This window comes from Mytilus galloprovincialis, chromosome 3, assembly GCF_965363235.1.
Source record: "Mytilus galloprovincialis chromosome 3, xbMytGall1.hap1.1, whole genome shotgun sequence".
Classification (NCBI taxonomy): Eukaryota; Metazoa; Mollusca; class Bivalvia; order Mytilida; family Mytilidae; genus Mytilus; species Mytilus galloprovincialis.
Genome location: NC_134840.1, coordinates 1,792,996 through 1,811,382, shown reverse-complemented (window position 1 = coordinate 1,811,382; position 18,387 = coordinate 1,792,996). Strand labels below are relative to the sequence as shown.

Here is an 18,387-nt window from a genome sequence, read left to right as displayed (position 1 = left end):
ATAATTCAGGAACAACAACATTATCCAAAAAGGTATTAAAATAAGATCAAAAACATTAAATAAATTTATTTTGATTGGTTGTCAATTTATGTAACGAGAATTTCATTAAAAAATATTTAGTATCAAGAAATGTGTAAGACACTATTCAACTGAATTATCAAGTTATACATTCAATTTAAGACACAGATTGTATAACTATATTAATAACATATACCTAGTCATGTCAGATTGACAGCGAGTTAAATTGTTTTGTATTCTAATATAACATTTCAGTGTTAGTTGTTTTGTACAATGTACATAGTGTAAACACATTTTATTATCTCATTTATGAATTCATCACTAAGTCTTAGACGTCCTTCTAATCTATCAATACTTTAATATATAATAAAAATACAATGAAAATATATTAAACAACATTCGTTCACATGGAATACAAATTACTTGTGTTTAAAAACTTTTGAAAGTATACATCACAAGTCTAATAAGTCATTCAGGGATATTTTGAAACGTGTCTGGCAATATTTTTCAGAGTAAGATAAGGAAATACAAGCTTGAGGAGACTATTTGTGAAATACACACCTTTGCCGCTTTATTGTTTCTGACAGAAACCTGAATATAGTTTCTGCTAGGGGATTCCGCTCGGTTTACACTTTTATATGCACTGGCACCACGATAGAACGCCTGTAATTAAGGATTGAATTTGTAAATATGTGACTGCTGTTAAATAAATAAGAAATTAAGCAAAACAATGTTTACTCAAGACATACTTGATCTGGAGGGAAAGTTAGCAGAGGTTTTATTTTAGAAGTCTAATTGGATTGCCGAGTTTACAATATTAAAATCTTCCATCCCACAGGAATGGCGGCAAGTTCTAATTAAAGAAAACATTTTAAAGAGTAACAATTAGTTTTAATAAGGATTATTTGATATGGGGAAATAAACAAACACAATCAACAGATATCTATATGTTATATAATAGTCTAGTAGATAAAAAATATACACAGCCAATACAAAGATGTTATACCTCCAATTCCCCAGTTTTAAATTGTTGTAACTTTCTTTATAATGCTTGAAAATTTATAAAAGTGGTATTTATGGATAGCTTACAGATTACTCTTTCAAATTAATGCAATGTAAGTATTAGAAAACAATTATGTAATAATTTATAATGTTAACCATGTTAACTGTGATTACAAAATTTTACAAGAAATTTCCACTTTCAATTGAAATTAGCTTCTTCATGGATATTCCGAGAGGATTGATTTTATTATATGTTCCTAGAGCCATTATTTACAAAATTTTACACCTAATCAAATATAATCTACTTTTATGTGGTAAGGATGTTTACACTAATTAGAGATTTATGAGAGAATGGAATACGATAGGGATAATTTGAGACATCCTTGTTGTAGCTCCTGTTGTGTTGATGATGATTTTGTTAAAATTTCCTGTATTGTTATAGAGATGAAAGAGCTAAATTCATTCAAGGGAAGTAATCAAGATTCTGCTATTAATTGTATACTTATTAATTACATAATGATTGCAAAGCAAAAATATTGCATTCATTTGAAAGATTAATCTTTAATCTATCTAAATATACCTCTTTTATTAATTTATATGCATTCTTAAGAAAGTAACAGCATTTTAAATGTTGGAGATTGGAAGTCAAAATATTTGTATTGTGCTACCGTAAACATATAGCATTTGGATACAAAATATCAGATAAGGATTAATATGGTTTTAACTATTTATTGTTAGTTTTAAGTTTTTGCATTTTTAAGTCATACTATAATTCAAAGCAAACATTGAAATGCTTAAATGTGTATTAATTGTTTTAAAGGAATTAAGATGGGTTATGAATGAAACCAAACTCATTTCTCAAAATGTATTTCATGACGAAATTGATTTAATTGAAAAAAACGCATATATTGTAATAGTTTATGTAATATTGTTTATTTTATTCTGAGTATGTTCCTGGCAACTCGGTGTTTATTTCACAGGAATACTCCACTGGCACATAGACAGTGAAGTGTGATTGTAACAAGCAATCTTTAGAATAAAAAATACATTTGTTGTTAACCCCCCCCCCCCCCGCCCCGTTATTTTCGTTTTTGATATCGGAAAAAAGGTAAAGAAAAAATCGAAACGGCAGTTCCTTTAGCAAACAGCAAAAGTAAAAGCTTAAACACATCAAATAAATGGAAAACAATTGTTTGAAAAGAGCTCATTAATGTTTTAAAGAAAGTATTCTTACAATGTACAACCCAAGCGATGACATAAACCTTTGGTGCAGTTATTTCCTTTTGTAGAAAATTTTGGATTAAACCGGTTTTTATAGCAAGTTAATCCTCTCACTGTATAAAAGAGGGACGAAAGATACCAGAATTACAGTCAAATTCATTAATCGAGAATAAACTGACAACGCCATGGCTAAAAATGAAAAAGACAAATAGACAAACAATAGAACACTAGACAAACAAAAGAAAACATGACACAACATAGAAAACAAAAGAATTAGCAACACAAACCCCACCAAAAACTAGGGAAGATCTCAGGTGCTCTGGAAGGGTTAGCAGATCCTGTTCCACATGTGGCACCCGTCGTGTTGCTTGTGTTATAACAAATTCGGTAAATATAAGAGTCGCGTAAGATTCGTCGTCAACTGAGTATGTGAGTTTATGACATTGAAATTTTAGATCTCAGTTGTGACGATGGCAAATATCTGGACGCATCTAATAACATGATATCAATGTGACTATATGGCAAACAGCAAAATATGAAGCAGAGACTTTTATCGACGGAGACAAGCATAGTCAACAAAAACAGTCAAAAAAGTAGAATGATGCCACATTATTTAAGCAAAGGTTCAAATTACGTTATTGTCATCGTTAACGCTCATTTTGTTTTTAGTATTGGACCGTAAAAAGGTAACTTAGATATAAGAAGATGTGGTATGAGTGCCAATGATACAACTATATAGCCAAGTCACAATTTGTCTTACAAACACTTTGGAGTGTGAATTCACATTACTATAAGACGTGTCAAGGTACTTTTCTATCCAAAATTCATGTATTTGGTTTTGATGTTATATTTGTTATTCGTGATTTTGTCTAATGCTTAGTCCGTTTCTGTGTATGTTACATTTTAATGTTGTGTCGTTGTTCTCCTCTTATATTTAATGCGTTTCCCTCAGTTTTAGTTTGTTACCCCAATTTTGTTTTTGTCCATAGATTTACTAGTTTTGAACAGCGGTATACTACTGTTGCCTTTATTTTTCATGCAATATACACGTAACAGCTTTCTCTGGATTTAATTTACTTATAGGTATATTCCATCTCTTAAATTTTTAAATTACCCTCATGTTTCCGTTTTTCGCCGCTCTCGGAAAGGTTACTGATAAGCTAATTATTCCTGATTCAGGTATTCGTATCTGCCTTGTCAACAATACTTTTTCTTCATCACGAGTTTGAGGTTGAGGCATTTGTCCAAAAGGCATGACTTGACCACCACTACCAGATGATGGAGGTCTAACATTTTGGTTTCCCGTGATCACGGGTACATTATAGGTCACTGTGATGTTGACCATACCTAACGGTGGCTTGATAGGACTATCATCGTGTTGTGTTGCCCGTAACTAAAATCATGTTCATAGAATGACATATAATTTTAACCAATTTAAAGACTTCATGAAAGACTATTAATAAAAGAACATGACGAAATAACGCCAATGTGAAAGCAATTCTACAAATTATAGACACAAATCTATAGATATTTGGATCCTTTATTTGAGGATAAGATAAATCACTATGATTATAGGTTGCACTCTGTAAATACAGTTGTTTCACATACAACGTCTCTTTAATTGGAGATATAAAATAATTCATAGATGTTTTGATTTGTTAATGTATTTATTACCAGATATGATCTTTATGTTTCATCTCATAGAGACATAGATTGAAAATGTTACCACTATTAATGCACTTGATAGCGGTAAAATTAAATTCTGAGTAAGCTTAAGTATATTTGAAACTCTTTGAAATTCGGGACAACTAAATGTTGTAAATATGCCCCACAGACCTATGAATAAAATAGAAGTGTGTATCAACTTTCCATTCTAGGATATATTTTTTAACGACACTTCAAAGTAAGAGTGGCACACATTCTTTTTAATTTAATTTTTCAATACTGCTTGTATTTATTCTTCGAAATAATTAAAACTCATAGATGTTTGATGATTTTTTGTTGTTGGGGTATTTATGTCATGTCGATAACCCAAAATTAAGCCTTAACACCTGAAAATGTTGTTTTTGACCGCTGCATAACAACCTAGCCATACAAAAAAATGTCAAAGTTCTATCCTAAATATGTACCAATAACCAGCAGCATTATTGTGCAAATTTGAGTCCAGGGGAAACAAAACATGGATAAATGCCTACCCCTTCGTCATATAAAAGATCATTCAATCTGTAAATGCTATGATTTTATTATTTTAAAAGGTTTTTCATACAGAAATCCATTACTGGAAGTTATGTAATAATCTGATGATAGCAGTCACTTCTATCAAATTTTTAGCGGAGTAATCGATATACCAGACTGGTTACTCATTTATATAACTTTATCTAATAAGGCTTGATTTGAACACTTCTAGTTAATTAATAAGCTAAGTTATGTTAGATACATGGTTAGAGATAATGTTTTTGTGACAAAATTTAAACACCGACAACTTGAGACAGACATTGTGAAAATCTAATGATAAAAAGGCAAACAGTAAGGTGTAGATTGGAGACAGAGGTAAGATTGCATACTTTAAATAATCTTAAATTTTGGAATAATTTAAAAAACAAAATTCTATTTTTTCCGTATTTTACTTATAAATGAACTTAGTTTTTGTGCCGGGAAACATTATAAATAAAAAAGAAAGAATTTATTTTATACAAATGAATGTAATCAGTGAATCTGTAAAATAGATCTTAATTATTTCAAGGATTTTGTCAAATCACTAGTCAAAATCAAGGATTTTATAAAATTACTAATCAGTTCAGTGATTTTACAAATTCCCTGAAATTTCAGTGATTTTACAAATTCCCTGAAATTTCAGTGATTTTACAAAATCCCTGATTTTACAAATTCCTTCTAACATATACACTGATTTCTTTAAATCTATGAGTCAAATAAATAAGAATTGTTTTGTTAAAAAGTATTTCATGAGTTTTCTATTTGAATGAATCTAAGTATAACATTTATATGAAGAGAAAAAAGAAAAGAAAAGGTACAGGAGCCTCTGGCCTTTGTTAGTCTTGTATTCTTTTTAATTTTAGTTTCTTGTGTACAATTTGGAGTTTAGTATGGCGTTCATTAGCACTGAACTAGTAAATATAATTGTTTGGGGGCCGACTGAAGGACGCCTCCGGGTGCGGGAATTTCTCACTGCAATGAAGACCTATTGGTGACCTTCTGCTGTTGTCTGCTCTATGGTCGGGGTTTTGTCTTTTTGACACATTCCCCATTTCCATTCTCAATTTTAAACTAAAATGATCACAACATGAAAATATTTTCAAGGAATGTTAGGGTTGTGCCTCAATAATTGTATTTAATTAATTGTATTAAAAAAATATGTTAGATTGTTTCACACCTGATTACGTTTCTATTACAATAAGTACTTACAATTATGGCATATTCCATATTCGGTTTGAATACAGAAGGCATCCTGGGAGAGAAAGTGAGTTTTTCTGGTGTATCATAAATTCTAACAGAGCCTTTGTCCTCTGCCGAAAAACCAGTAATGGATTCCTTTACTTTAGCTATGACTTCTATGGAAGTTCCAAGCGTAGGAGCCACCTCACTCATTAAAACCCGGATCGTTGCCTTCCCTTTTATCTACAAAGTAACGTTTATTTAACATTTATTTCTGAATGACAGGTGTGAAAATGATTGATGCTAAATAATGATAATAAAAAAACACTTTTATATATATATGGGGAGTCCGCACTTGATTTGTGGTTTTATATTCAACAAATATGCTCCACAAAGAGAAATCCAAAGATAAATATCAAGATTTATCAAGAGCTAAATAACCAAACTTGAATTTATAATAACAACCAAATCTAACAATAAGATTTAAAAATAAACATCAACGTTGAAAAACTTCGAGTTAAAACATCAACACCAACACCATAAAACACCGATATAACTGTATCTTTTTCACTGTTGAATGCTGAATTCATTAAAATGTTTTATTGTCTATAATCAAATCAACAATGTATTGCTTTCTAATCATTCCGATCTATAGATGCCCCTCGTCTTACCTGTAAATAAACTCATCATAGATACCAGGATTGAAATTTTATATTTACGTCAGAAGCGCGTTTCGTCTACAAAAGACTCATCAGTGACGCTCGAATCAAAAATATTAAAACGGCCAAATATAGTACGAAGTTGAAGATCATTGAGAACCAAAAATTCCTAAAAGCTTTGCCAAATACAGCTAATATTCAGTTGCAGCTCATTTCCTTATATCCTTGAAATTCTATATTATATGAATAATGTTATCCCAGGCATAGATTACCTTAGCCGTATTTGGCACAACTTTTTGGAATTTTGGATCCTCAATGCTCTTCAACTTTGTACTTGTTTGGCTTTATAAATATTTTGATATGAGCGTCTTGAGATGAGTCTTATGTAGACGAAACGCTCGTCTGGCGTACTAAATTATAATCCTGGTACCTTTAATAACTATTTACACCACTGGGTCGATGCCACTGCTGGTGGACGTTTCGTCCCCGAGGGTATCACCAGCCCAGTAGTCAACATTTCGGTGTTGACATGGATATCAATAATGCGGTCATTTTTATAAATTTCCTGTTTACAAAGCTTAAAATTTTTCGAAAAACTAAGGATTTTCTTATCCCAGGCATAGATTACCTTAGCCGTATTTGGCACAACTTTTTGGAACTTTGTACTTGTTTGGCTTTATAAATATTTTGATATGAGCGTCACTGATGAGTCTTATGTAGACGAAACTTGCGTCTGGCGTACTAAATTATAATCCTGGTACCTTTGATAACTATTTGAGTATAACGATAAATCTAACGTTATCAACAGTGTACTAATTACAAAAATATATTGCGATAATGAACCTTAAATTTCTTCACAATCTGTTTATCAGTCGTCCAACTTCGTTTAAATGTCACTTCTGCGTCCCCTTCGACTGGCTTTCCAAACGTATACCTAAACAGTTAAAAAAATAGACAAAAATTGTTACAAACGTGTATCTCAACAGTTATTATTCAATTATAGCAATTGTATGTATTTAAAATAATGCAATATAGTGGAACATACATGCTACTTATGAGCACACACGAGCATACAATATAGTGGAACATACATGCTACTTATGAGCACACACGAGCTATGTTTACAGTGTTGATTTCTAAATGTAAAGTATATTTAAGTATTTAGGCAAATATCCGTTATAAGTCATTAGAATTATATACATTTGGCTTCAAAGAGACACATAGCTCACTAAGTGGAATAAATTAATGTTGAAGTAGAGGAGAAAAAAATAAAAATAAAACTAAATAATATAAAATTAAGTTAATTTAAAAAAAAAAACTTTGAGTGTCATTGATATATTTCTGAACAGATTTAAAAATAGCAATATTTATATCACATGAAAATAAGTAATAATTTAATATGTATGTCAACATTATCAACAATGGTGTAAATGAAATCAAGTAGGATATCTATCTTGCATCATTGTAAATAAAAATGAAATGTTGGTTATCCTCAACATGGTGATTACAGTTTGCACAAAAGTGATTTCGGATAAGAACTGATTAAACAGATGAGGTTTTAGGGTGCTAGCATGTAAGTGTGTATGTATAATTAAATAAACTCATCATAGATACCAGGACTAAATTTTGTATAAACGCCAGACGCGCGTTTCGACTACAAAAGACTAATCAGTGACGCTCGAATCCAAAAAAAGTTAAAAAAAAAAGCCAAAAAAAGTAGGAAGTTGAAGAGCATTGAGGACCAAAATTCCTAAAATTTTTGCCAAATACAGCTAAGGTAATCTATACATGAGGTAGAAAAGCCTAAGTATTTCAAAAAATTCAAAATTTTGTTATAAGTTAACTTATAAATATAACCATATCAATGATAATGCAGTCAGCACAAAAAGTGCTGACTACTGGGATGTTGATACCCTCGAGGAAATAAATCTCCACCAGCAGTGGCATCGACCCAGCGCGGTAGTAAATAAACTCATTATAGATACTAGGACTAAATCTTGTATATACGCCAGACGCGCGTTTCGTCTACAAAAGACTCATCAGTGACGCTCGATTCCAAAAAAGTTAAAAAGGCCAAATAAAGTACGAAGTTGAAGAGCATTGAGGACCAAAATTCCTAAAAGTTTTGCCAAATAAAGCTAAGGTACTATATGCCTGAGGTAGAAAAGCCTTAGTATTTCAAAAAATTCAAAATTTTGTAAACAGTTAATTTAGAAATATAACCATATCAATGTACGTATATCCCTCCGTTTACGGAACACCCCTCGAGAGCTGCGAGATTATAGTTGAATCAGTGTACACTCCCTATCGGGATAATGGAGGTGTATCAATAACGTATTTACATAAGACTCACCAGGAAGCATCATTTATGAGTTGACAATAATTTATATTAAGTTTCCTTATCCAATAGTTGAAAGGTTTAAATATTTCATCAGTCCTATACAACTTGTCCAGTCCATTTCTCAATATACCCAAACTTGGGAATTTTTGTTAACTCAATAGAAGACTATTCCAAAGTCTTATAGTGGAAGGAATGAAACTATTAAAATATGTGCTAGTTCTAGCAAGAGGCCGGTGAAAGGTGTTTTTTTCATTCCTCAAAGTTTATGGGGTTTGTCTGGGAAGATATGAACTTAATGATATAGATGTCACAGTACGATATTAAACAATGTGTAAAACCAATACAGCCTAGTCAGATACAAAAGGCCCAAGAATGACCATGTAAAACATTAAATATTAAGGTTGTCATGCTTAAAATTTTATACGACAGGCATGTGTTTCGTCTACATAAGACTCACTGGTGACGCTCAGTTCCGAAAGCTAAATAAATATTAAGCTGAAGAGCATTGAGTACCCAAAATTCAAAACCGATGATGCCAAATACAACTAAGGTTATCTATGCTTTGGACAAACAAATCTGTAGTATTTCGAATAATTCATTCTTTCCAAACAGTAAAGTTATAACAATGACCATATAATTGATATTAATGTCAACACCGAAGTACTAGCTACAGTACTGGTGATACCCTTGGGGACAATAAACAAAACGAAAACAATTACCAACCTACTTTATGTAAAAACCAATAAATGACCTACAAATATGATTTACAACAAACGACAACCACTGAATTACAGGCTCATGACTTAGCTTCACGCACACCAGCACTGAGGCGGGGGGATATGTTAGCATGCGCCTCACCCTTTCCCTTATCCAAGTGGTGAAACAGTACTCCATATGAACAAACTATAACAATCAGTGAAAGTATACTTAACTCATCACATCGATACGAAGCAGGAAAACATGTAATAAAACACAGACTGAACTGTAGCAGGATATGCATAATACAACTAAAACTACACTAAGTACAAATGTGAGAGTACTTGAATTTACTGACAGAAGCCATGCTCCTTTTACGGATTTTTTTCGTTGTGTTGAAGACCCATTGATGGCATTGAACTGTCTTCTGCTGATTGAACGGGTTTTTGTCTCTTTGACACATACACCGTTTCTTTTCTTTATTGTATTTGAAAATAGAACATATGTCAACCAAGACTGTGAATTGCAATACCACTCATATTGATACACATATGTACTTTTAGATAACTCCACAAATGTATTTCTCGCATAATATATTGATAATGTTATTCATGCAATCTGAATAAAGCTCGAGTGAATTTTTATTGCAACTGCTTTGCCTGAAATTTGTCAGTACACATCAATGCTGACAACCATTAATAGCCAATAATTGTAAATTACAAAGTCGTGTTAATTATCATTTTCATTAGATATACTCACATTGTATTAATTGTAACTGTGAAGAATTGATCGGTTTTCAGTTCAAATGAGGGCAATACAACATTGACCTCAAATTTAGGTAAAACTAAAACATAAAACATAACATGCTATTTGATCGTGGGATTTTTTTTTATATATATAAAAGTCTTATTACTAACAAAGCTTAGAGTCTATAACAAACTTGTTTCTATAAATACAGAACAACTTTACATTCTCAAGAAGTTTGATATTTTTTTTGCATTTGTATTTAAGAATCAGAAACAGTTAGAATGTGATGCCTTAACAAATTTGTATATAAAAATACAAACGTCTTACTACTTGACATATACCATGACTATATTCATAACAAGCACGTTATAAGAGGTGTGTTAACTTAGTTGGAGTAGATTAAAAGCAACTATTTTCTTTGCATCCCCAACAGAAAAATTATTATGTGGAAGGAACGATACATTAATTTACCTTTAACGCATTTATTCATTGACAGTTTTCACTTCTTTATAAATCAGATAGAATGAAAAAATTGTCATATTACTATAAAGGAAGGTTTTATTATTTGCACTACTTGATAAAAAAAAAAAGATGTACTCACCAACTCTTTCTACGTCAAAGGTTTTTGAAGTTTCCCCTGTCTGAAATAATACAATGTAAACTATAATAATTTCATTTAAATGATGCGTAAAATGATAATGAATGAGTGTATCTTCCTAAGAATTAGTCTACCAAACACAAACTGTAAACCACGACAGCGCTAATGATACTTCGTTAAATTCACAGGAACCTGTTTGACCTCTTCATCGTAAACAATGAAATAATCAAATTCTGCTCCAAAAGAATTAGTTTAACCAGAATAGCTAAAACCGCATTACCTCAATAAATGTATATAAACACTAAGTAAATAAAACGCATAAGCGTCTGTTCGTAAAAAAGATACAAGTACCCACGAGGGAGAATGCCATATGCCTTTATAATCTATTGTGTCATTTAATTAAGCTATAATTATAACGTCTTTCCAAAGTAACGGTTATTTTATGGACATGATCTTTTTATCATTAGATTCCAATGACCTCGAAATCGTATTGAATGATACACTGCCAGAATATTTCTACAAAATATTTATTAAATGCTTTGGAATCTAAAACTCGTCTGTAATTAATGAATTAAGCAATATTTGAACTCATTCAAAATATTAATAATAATTGCATGTATGTAAAACATAATTTTTTCTGATAATTTTGTACAGCATATCTGTGACTTATAATGTTGTACAAAATACGTTGGACTGATAATACTGTAAAACATATTTTGAACTTATAATGCTGTACCCTAATAATTTTACTTATAATGCTGTACCCTAATAATTTTACTTATAATGTTGTACCCTAATAATTTTACTTATAATGCTGTACCCTAATAATTTTACTTATAATGCTGTACCCTAATAATTTTACTTATAATGCTGTACCCTAATAATTTTACTTATAATGCTGTACCCTAATAATTTTACTTATAATGCTGTACCCTAATAATTTTACTTATAATGCTGTACCCTAATAATTTTACTTATAATGTGGTACACCATATTTTTGACTGATTATTTTTTCACAATGTCTGAAACTAACAGTGTTGTACAATATAAAATTTGTACAAGATACCTTCCACTTACAAGTTGAACAATATACTTGTTTCTTATAAATTTCTAGAGCATACTTAAAATATTGTACAACATACTTTTAAATTATAGTTTTACTGATAATGTTAAACATACCCTTTGTTCTGCTTTGATTGTCCATGTTCCTAGATTTGTTAATGTTGAAAGTTGAAATGATCCAGTAAAAACACCCAGAACAGGTTTTACTTTAAGATGCTGCTTTACTCTGTTATTTTTGGGATCCTGAAATGACACATGTTTCGTTGATACTTCAATTTATATATAAATAGGAATCCATATTCATTTTTACCACTTTGTTAGTATGATAACTATTCCTTAGTCCAAAAAATCATAATTTCTTTCATTGATAACTACAAGTGTCGAAATTATGAAAGTAACATTCAGTTATAAAACATTCTGAATATTTTTAGTTACAAAGTGTGCTAGTGACCTTATACGAAATGTATGGGGTCAGTAAATTCCATATCGAATGAAAGTAAAGGTCGAATCCCCATATGTAATTTACTGGTCCAATACATATCGTATTAGGTCACTTAGATATAACGAGTTCATCTTGCCGACTATCTTTACATGTTATATTTAGACTAGTAGCCTGTCAAAGTGATCAAATCCTCAATATCATTAGTATAAGTAGTCTGCCTTCATTGGTCAATACAAAAACAAATGCGAACAATCAGTCACCTTTCTTGTACTTTGTTTTGGAATCTAACATTATCAAGAAATATTATTTAACTTATCTCCTATACATTTCTAGGAAATGAATAGTTAAAAGCAACCGCGTGGAAACCGTGTATATTTCGTATGGAGTTAGTAGATGTGGCTTATTTCAATACACGATAAATAGTGGTGTTACGTCACTTTATAAAAACAGCACGGCGTTGAGGAAAAGTTTGAAAGAGTGTTGTTAGAATCATAAAAAACAATAACAATGATACAGATAAACATAATAAAGATTAGAAGGAGTTGTTATTGTAGAAAAAAAAAATGCAAATATCATTTATACAATATTCAGTAACCCAGGAAAACAAAATGTCAGTAATATCTTTATAAACTATGTAGGTTTCATTTAAAAACACATATTATTGCGAACGTCTTTACACTAAATCCATTGGATGTTGGATGTGTACGGATTGATAGTTTAGTCTAAGATGAATGATTTTTTTATTAGTTGTTAGTGGCTTTGAACTAGCTGTCCGATAACTGCGAGTACTCTCAGATCTGTTCATTGCGTCTGTTTGTGTCGGGATGTATAAGTACCCGGCCACGTCCACTTGTATTTTTGTCCATCTGATGAGTTAAGCCTTTTTCAACTGATTTTTATAGTTCGTTCTTATGTTGTACTGTTATTCCACTGCCCCAGGTTAGGGGGAGGGTTGGGATCCCGCTAACATGTTTAACCCCGCCACATTATTTATGTATGTGCCTGTCCCAAGTCAGGAGCCTGTAATTCAGTGGTTGTCGTTTGTTTATTTGTTACATATTTGTTTTTCGTTCATTTTTTTTTTACATAAATAAAGCCGTTAGTTTTCTCGTTTGAATTGTTTTACATTGTCTTATCGGGGCCTATTATAGCTGACTATGCGGTATGGGCTTTGATCATTGTTGAAGGCCGTACGGTGACCTATAGTTGTTAATGTCTGTGTCATTTTGGTCTTTTGTGGATAGTTGTCTCATTGGCAATCATACCATTCTTTTTTATAATAATAGCTGGTTATCTTTAAATGTGTTGTATGAATTCATTTCAATCGTGCATCCTAATTTTCAACATCTAATGAAACCTTTCAAACTTTTCCTCAACGCAGTGCTGTTTTTATAAAGGGACGTAACACCACTATTTATCGTGTATTGAAATAAGCCACATCTACTAACTCCATACGAAATATACATGGTTTCCACGCGGTTGCTTTTAACTAACCATTTCCAAGAAATGTATAGGAGGTAAGTTAAATAATATTTCTTGTTAATGTTAGATTCCAAAACAAAGTACGAAAAAGGTGACTGATTACCCCAGTTAGAAAATATGAACAAACCAAACATCAAATTAACTATAGGTATCTTACCTGTATGAAAATATTAAGTGGATCATTTCGGACTTTAAGACTAGGGTCAGTACCGAATACTCTAAACTGAACTGTGGTAAATAAAAATGAGTGTTGTTAGAATCATAAAAAACAATAACAATGATACAGATAAACATAATAAAGATTAGAAGGAGTTGTTATTGTAGAAAAAAAAAAACAAGTGCAAATATCATTTATACAACATTCAGTAACCCAGGAAAACAAACTGTCTGTAATATCTTTATAAACTATGTAGGTTTCATTTAAAAACACATATTATCAAAAATATGTACATTGTGTTTTGTTTTTGTCAACTTAAAAAATAATAATTACTCGACATTCTGATTTTGCTTTCGGATTCGGCGTTTTCTTTAAAAAAAAATCTGGATTCGGCGTTCTCTAACATCTTTATTTTCGGATTCGGCATTATTTAAATTTTGTTTTCGGATTCGGCGTTTTCTAACATTTGCTTTTCGGTTCGGTGTTCACATACATTTTATTAAATATGATGTCCACCCTTGCGGGACAACAACTCATTTCTAGTGTGTTTTTTTTATACGAAAAAAACAAATTAAATTTGAAATGATTATGATAGTTCGGTTTAAAAGCATAATTTCATTAATTAATGTTTCATGTGAAACATTACAGGCACATTTTATTGTTAATAAATCTATGACGAACTATCAAATTTTCATATTGAGAAATGTACCTAAGTCTCCAGGTTTATATATTGCTTTATCAGTTTGTATAAAGATAGAGCTCGCCTTTCTAGTTGCCTGTATTCTTGTTACTGTTTTGTCAAACGACAATCCTCCAGAAACTTTGACTCTCATCTTGTAATCATATCCTTGTGGGATTGTTATCGGTACCTTCAGTAAAAGAAACATTCCAATAAGTATATATAAACATCTCAATACACAAACTAATAGTGCTTGTTGTTTGCTGTGATTTGTATTTCATTTGAAGAAGATTTCTCTGATCCTTTGAGTTAACAAAAATATTTTTGTGCATTTGTGTCTCATAATTAGTGAAACAATCCATTTTGTAGGAGTCGTTTTAACTTTAAGGACGACAAATGACGTCATTTGTGTCGAAAAAAAGAATAAAGGAATATTTAGACAAATTGTCACTTTTCGTCACAGGTGAAAATCGACCACGGTTCTTATCTTTGTAATTTGAATAATGTGAATAATATTTCAGGGTATACCACTAGTGCATTTATATTTTACTGAAACAAACAAAGCAACATTTAATTCTTATTCGTTATTTAAGTCATTATCAAACCTTAAAAATGCTAAGAATAAACTCACGTCTAATTTGACCACCGCAGGTTGTCCTGAAATTTAAATCACAAGACCTTAATCAGGAATCAAGTTCTCGTATTGTGTAAATTAAAACAATATGCATAAATGACCAATGAAACTGTCAGTTCTTGAACATAATATTTATTTAAGGAAAAATGAAATTCAGAACAGATAATATGAGGTAACATGAGTCAACAATTTATATATTAAGTTTCGCTTAATTCCTGTACTTAGTCAGTAATATGACAGTTGTGTTCATTGATTTCTTTTGTTGATTTAGGTTAACGTTCGATTTTTTTTACCGAGGGCTTGGATATCATATGTCGCTATATATTTTCCTATCTCTAGGAGGAAACATGTCTAATCGTAAGACATCCATACATCTGATTGCGCCATAGGTGATAGTACATTATCACAACCACCGGAATTCCGGCTTCCGGTTTGTGACAGTGCATACAGAATGTTGCAGCATTTAGGTAGCAATACACAGTTAGGAAAAAAACTTAAAATTGACACTCATAATTTTTAAACACCCTCTTTCCCTTCCTGTCTAAAAAAGAAGGCTTTATATGTGTGTTATGCATGTATATACTTATAGAAAGATAATCTGCCATAGATTTGATTTTTAATGGTCATAACGGTAAAATATAATCCCTTTTGGGTGTAACCATGGCAACAATTAGCATTTCTTAGATACACAATATAGCAAAAAAGGGGATTGAATATGTCACAAAGGTCTCCAAAATTTGGTCTAAAGGAAAATTTCCATCAATTACAGTGATACCTTTCCTGAATCCATAGGTTTATATCTATCAAGTGGTCCAAAAAAAAAATCATATGCATTTCTGCTAGTTTTTCCATAAGATTGAATTGAAAAGATCGAGCGCAAAATCTTTGTTGATAAACACTACAATGATTTATGGACCTATGAACGGTACGGATAGGAAAATACGAACTGTCAATCATATAAATGGCCTATAAAACATGTTAAAAACAATCTAAATGTTCATATAAACCCACTAAGATGGCTGTATTATTCTTCAATTATCTAAAAATCAATTTTATTGTTCAAAAACTTTCATATTTAAAATATTCACAGGGGCCATAATGCGAAACTAAACTTCTAACTGTGTTTTGCTACCTTAACATACTAATTTACGGCCATCCCTACCTTAATGTGGTATTTACCTTCATCAATAATTCTCCAACTTAAAATTTTGAATAGCGAAGGAAAACCAAATGATCTCGCACTACAAGTGCTTATATGAGACATTTTTGTTTATGAATAATTGTTTATCTAGATTCTTTTTCTCCTAATCCTTTAAATGTGTGTATGTTTGTAATTTTTTATGAACGGATTAAAGATAAAAGTTCAATTATCGTTAAAATAGCATTTTGTCCCGTCTGATGCACTTATTTATTATTATATGTTTAACGTTTTTTTTTTTTTATAATGTATACTCACGCAGTGAATAACTTGACTGTTGTTTACTTGCTAATGTGGTATTGTCTTTATCCAGAAGTGTAACCACTATATTGACATTTCGTTGAATTGGATTAAAAGGTGCTATATAGATATCAGCCTTTGCACCAGCTCGTATTTGACGTGGGACCGTCACAATATATGTACTAGAAAGTGAACACACATAAAAACAAAATAAGGCATTGCTTTCAGTCACTTTTCTTACAAACGGTGATGATTACCTAGTGTTTTTACGAAATGTTGTTTCTTTTTCAGGTTTTGTTTGTTTTATTTTCTCTTGTTTATTTATTTTACATTATTCTATTTCGTTTTTCTTTAATTTATTTTATTCAATGTTGCCTTAAATTTTTGTCTTTGGTATGCCATGGTAATCTATATCTAATGACTTCTGTCTGTCTATTCGTTCAACGGTTTAGAATATATCTTTGTCTGTTTTATGGTATAGTGCAATTACTCACTTTTTCGCCCATGTAGGATCAAGGACATATAACAGTAGACCGATTATAAGTCTCGTCATGACCTGAATTAATGTATTGTTATCTGAAAATTAGAATGTTAATCATATTTATTTTACATATTTATGTTTTATATCATATTATAAGACACATACATCTTATCAAGGTTGTATCTGCTGAAAAACACACAACTCTAGATCTAATATTCAATGTTAAGTCATTCATTACGAACGTATATAATGTGGATATAATTTCACTATCAGTTAAAACTTTTATATTAAGCATTGTAAATCAAGCATGATTTAAAAAGAAGATGGTAATACTCTAAAGACCACACAAAATGAAGGATGCCAATTCCTATCCTATGCAATTATTTCAATCTTCGACGGTATTCAAAAATGATATCTACAAAAATGGAGAGTTCACAGGTCATACTGATCTTATAAATCAAAAAGTCGACTGAGCAATCGTAAAAGTCATTAAAATCTCCTGCATATCATTCAATTAAAACCATTGTTAGTGCACTTTGCTTCAAAAATTTAAGATGCAAATGAAACTTATACAACAATGTCAAAATTCTAGCTCGCTTAGCTTTGTTCGAAGTAGAAATTAAAAAAGCATTTTTATTTAAAAACCATTTTTTTAATATTATTTAAAAAAAAAAAAAATACTTAAGCAGTTTTAGAAAGTTATCTATTTAAATATTACAACAATGAATTTAGTATGAAATTTATGTGAAAATTGTTTGAATTCAATCATGTTTTAAAAGCATTTATTTTCATATATTTTCTTACCTCTATAAAATCTTTTGACCAGTCTCCAATGCGATAATCTCGACTTTGCACTAATACTAAGCTTGATTGTAGAAGTAACACATTGTTTACGGACTTATTCTTATATAGACAATTGAAATATGTATTATGTCGTATGTGGTAACATATTTCATCGTTCAAGGTAAACCACCGGCTTTTTCTAGTCCTGAAGACAAATGTATTTATGTAAAACGTAAATAATTATTAAAACTTTCAAGGATTTAGAAAACATTGCACATGAGAACGTGATACTTAAAAGTCCGGTTTGACGTGTTTTTACAATTAAAGCTACTTTTCAATTGAAAATACATTTCAATGTTGTTTTATGACCTTATTTACATCATTGTTCTACATTGTTCATATTTATAATGTCATATATTATTAACATAGGATTTACCTACATTCTATACATTTCTTATTAAAGACTTCTCTTAGACGATGACTGGACTGTGAACTCAGATAAGTCTCGTAATCAATTACCACCTGGTAAAAGAGCATTTGCTTTGTATGATGTA

General features: G+C 30.9%; 1 protein-coding gene across 1 annotated transcript in view; it reads right to left on the bottom strand.

Annotated features, from left to right (window-relative positions):
- Nucleotides 1-17,996, bottom strand: part of LOC143066911 (CD109 antigen-like) — a 53,593-nt gene extending 35,597 nt beyond the window's left edge. Inside the window, exons 1-13 of the mRNA XM_076239751.1 lie at nt 17,855-17,996; nt 17,064-17,145; nt 16,588-16,751; nt 15,129-15,154; nt 14,528-14,687; nt 13,819-13,889; nt 11,855-11,980; nt 10,679-10,718; nt 10,090-10,174; nt 7,137-7,227; nt 5,665-5,877; nt 3,356-3,634; nt 580-681 (exon numbers count right to left, since the gene is read on the bottom strand). Coding sequence (XP_076095866.1) covers nt 580-681; nt 3,356-3,634; nt 5,665-5,877; nt 7,137-7,227; nt 10,090-10,174; nt 10,679-10,718; nt 11,855-11,980; nt 13,819-13,889; nt 14,528-14,687; nt 15,129-15,154; nt 16,588-16,751; nt 17,064-17,122 — 1,416 coding nt within the window. The 5' untranslated portion in view covers nt 17,123-17,145; nt 17,855-17,996. The remainder of the gene's footprint in view (nt 1-579; nt 682-3,355; nt 3,635-5,664; nt 5,878-7,136; nt 7,228-10,089; nt 10,175-10,678; nt 10,719-11,854; nt 11,981-13,818; nt 13,890-14,527; nt 14,688-15,128; nt 15,155-16,587; nt 16,752-17,063; nt 17,146-17,854) is intronic.
- Between the last annotated feature and the right edge of the window lie 391 nt (nt 17,997-18,387).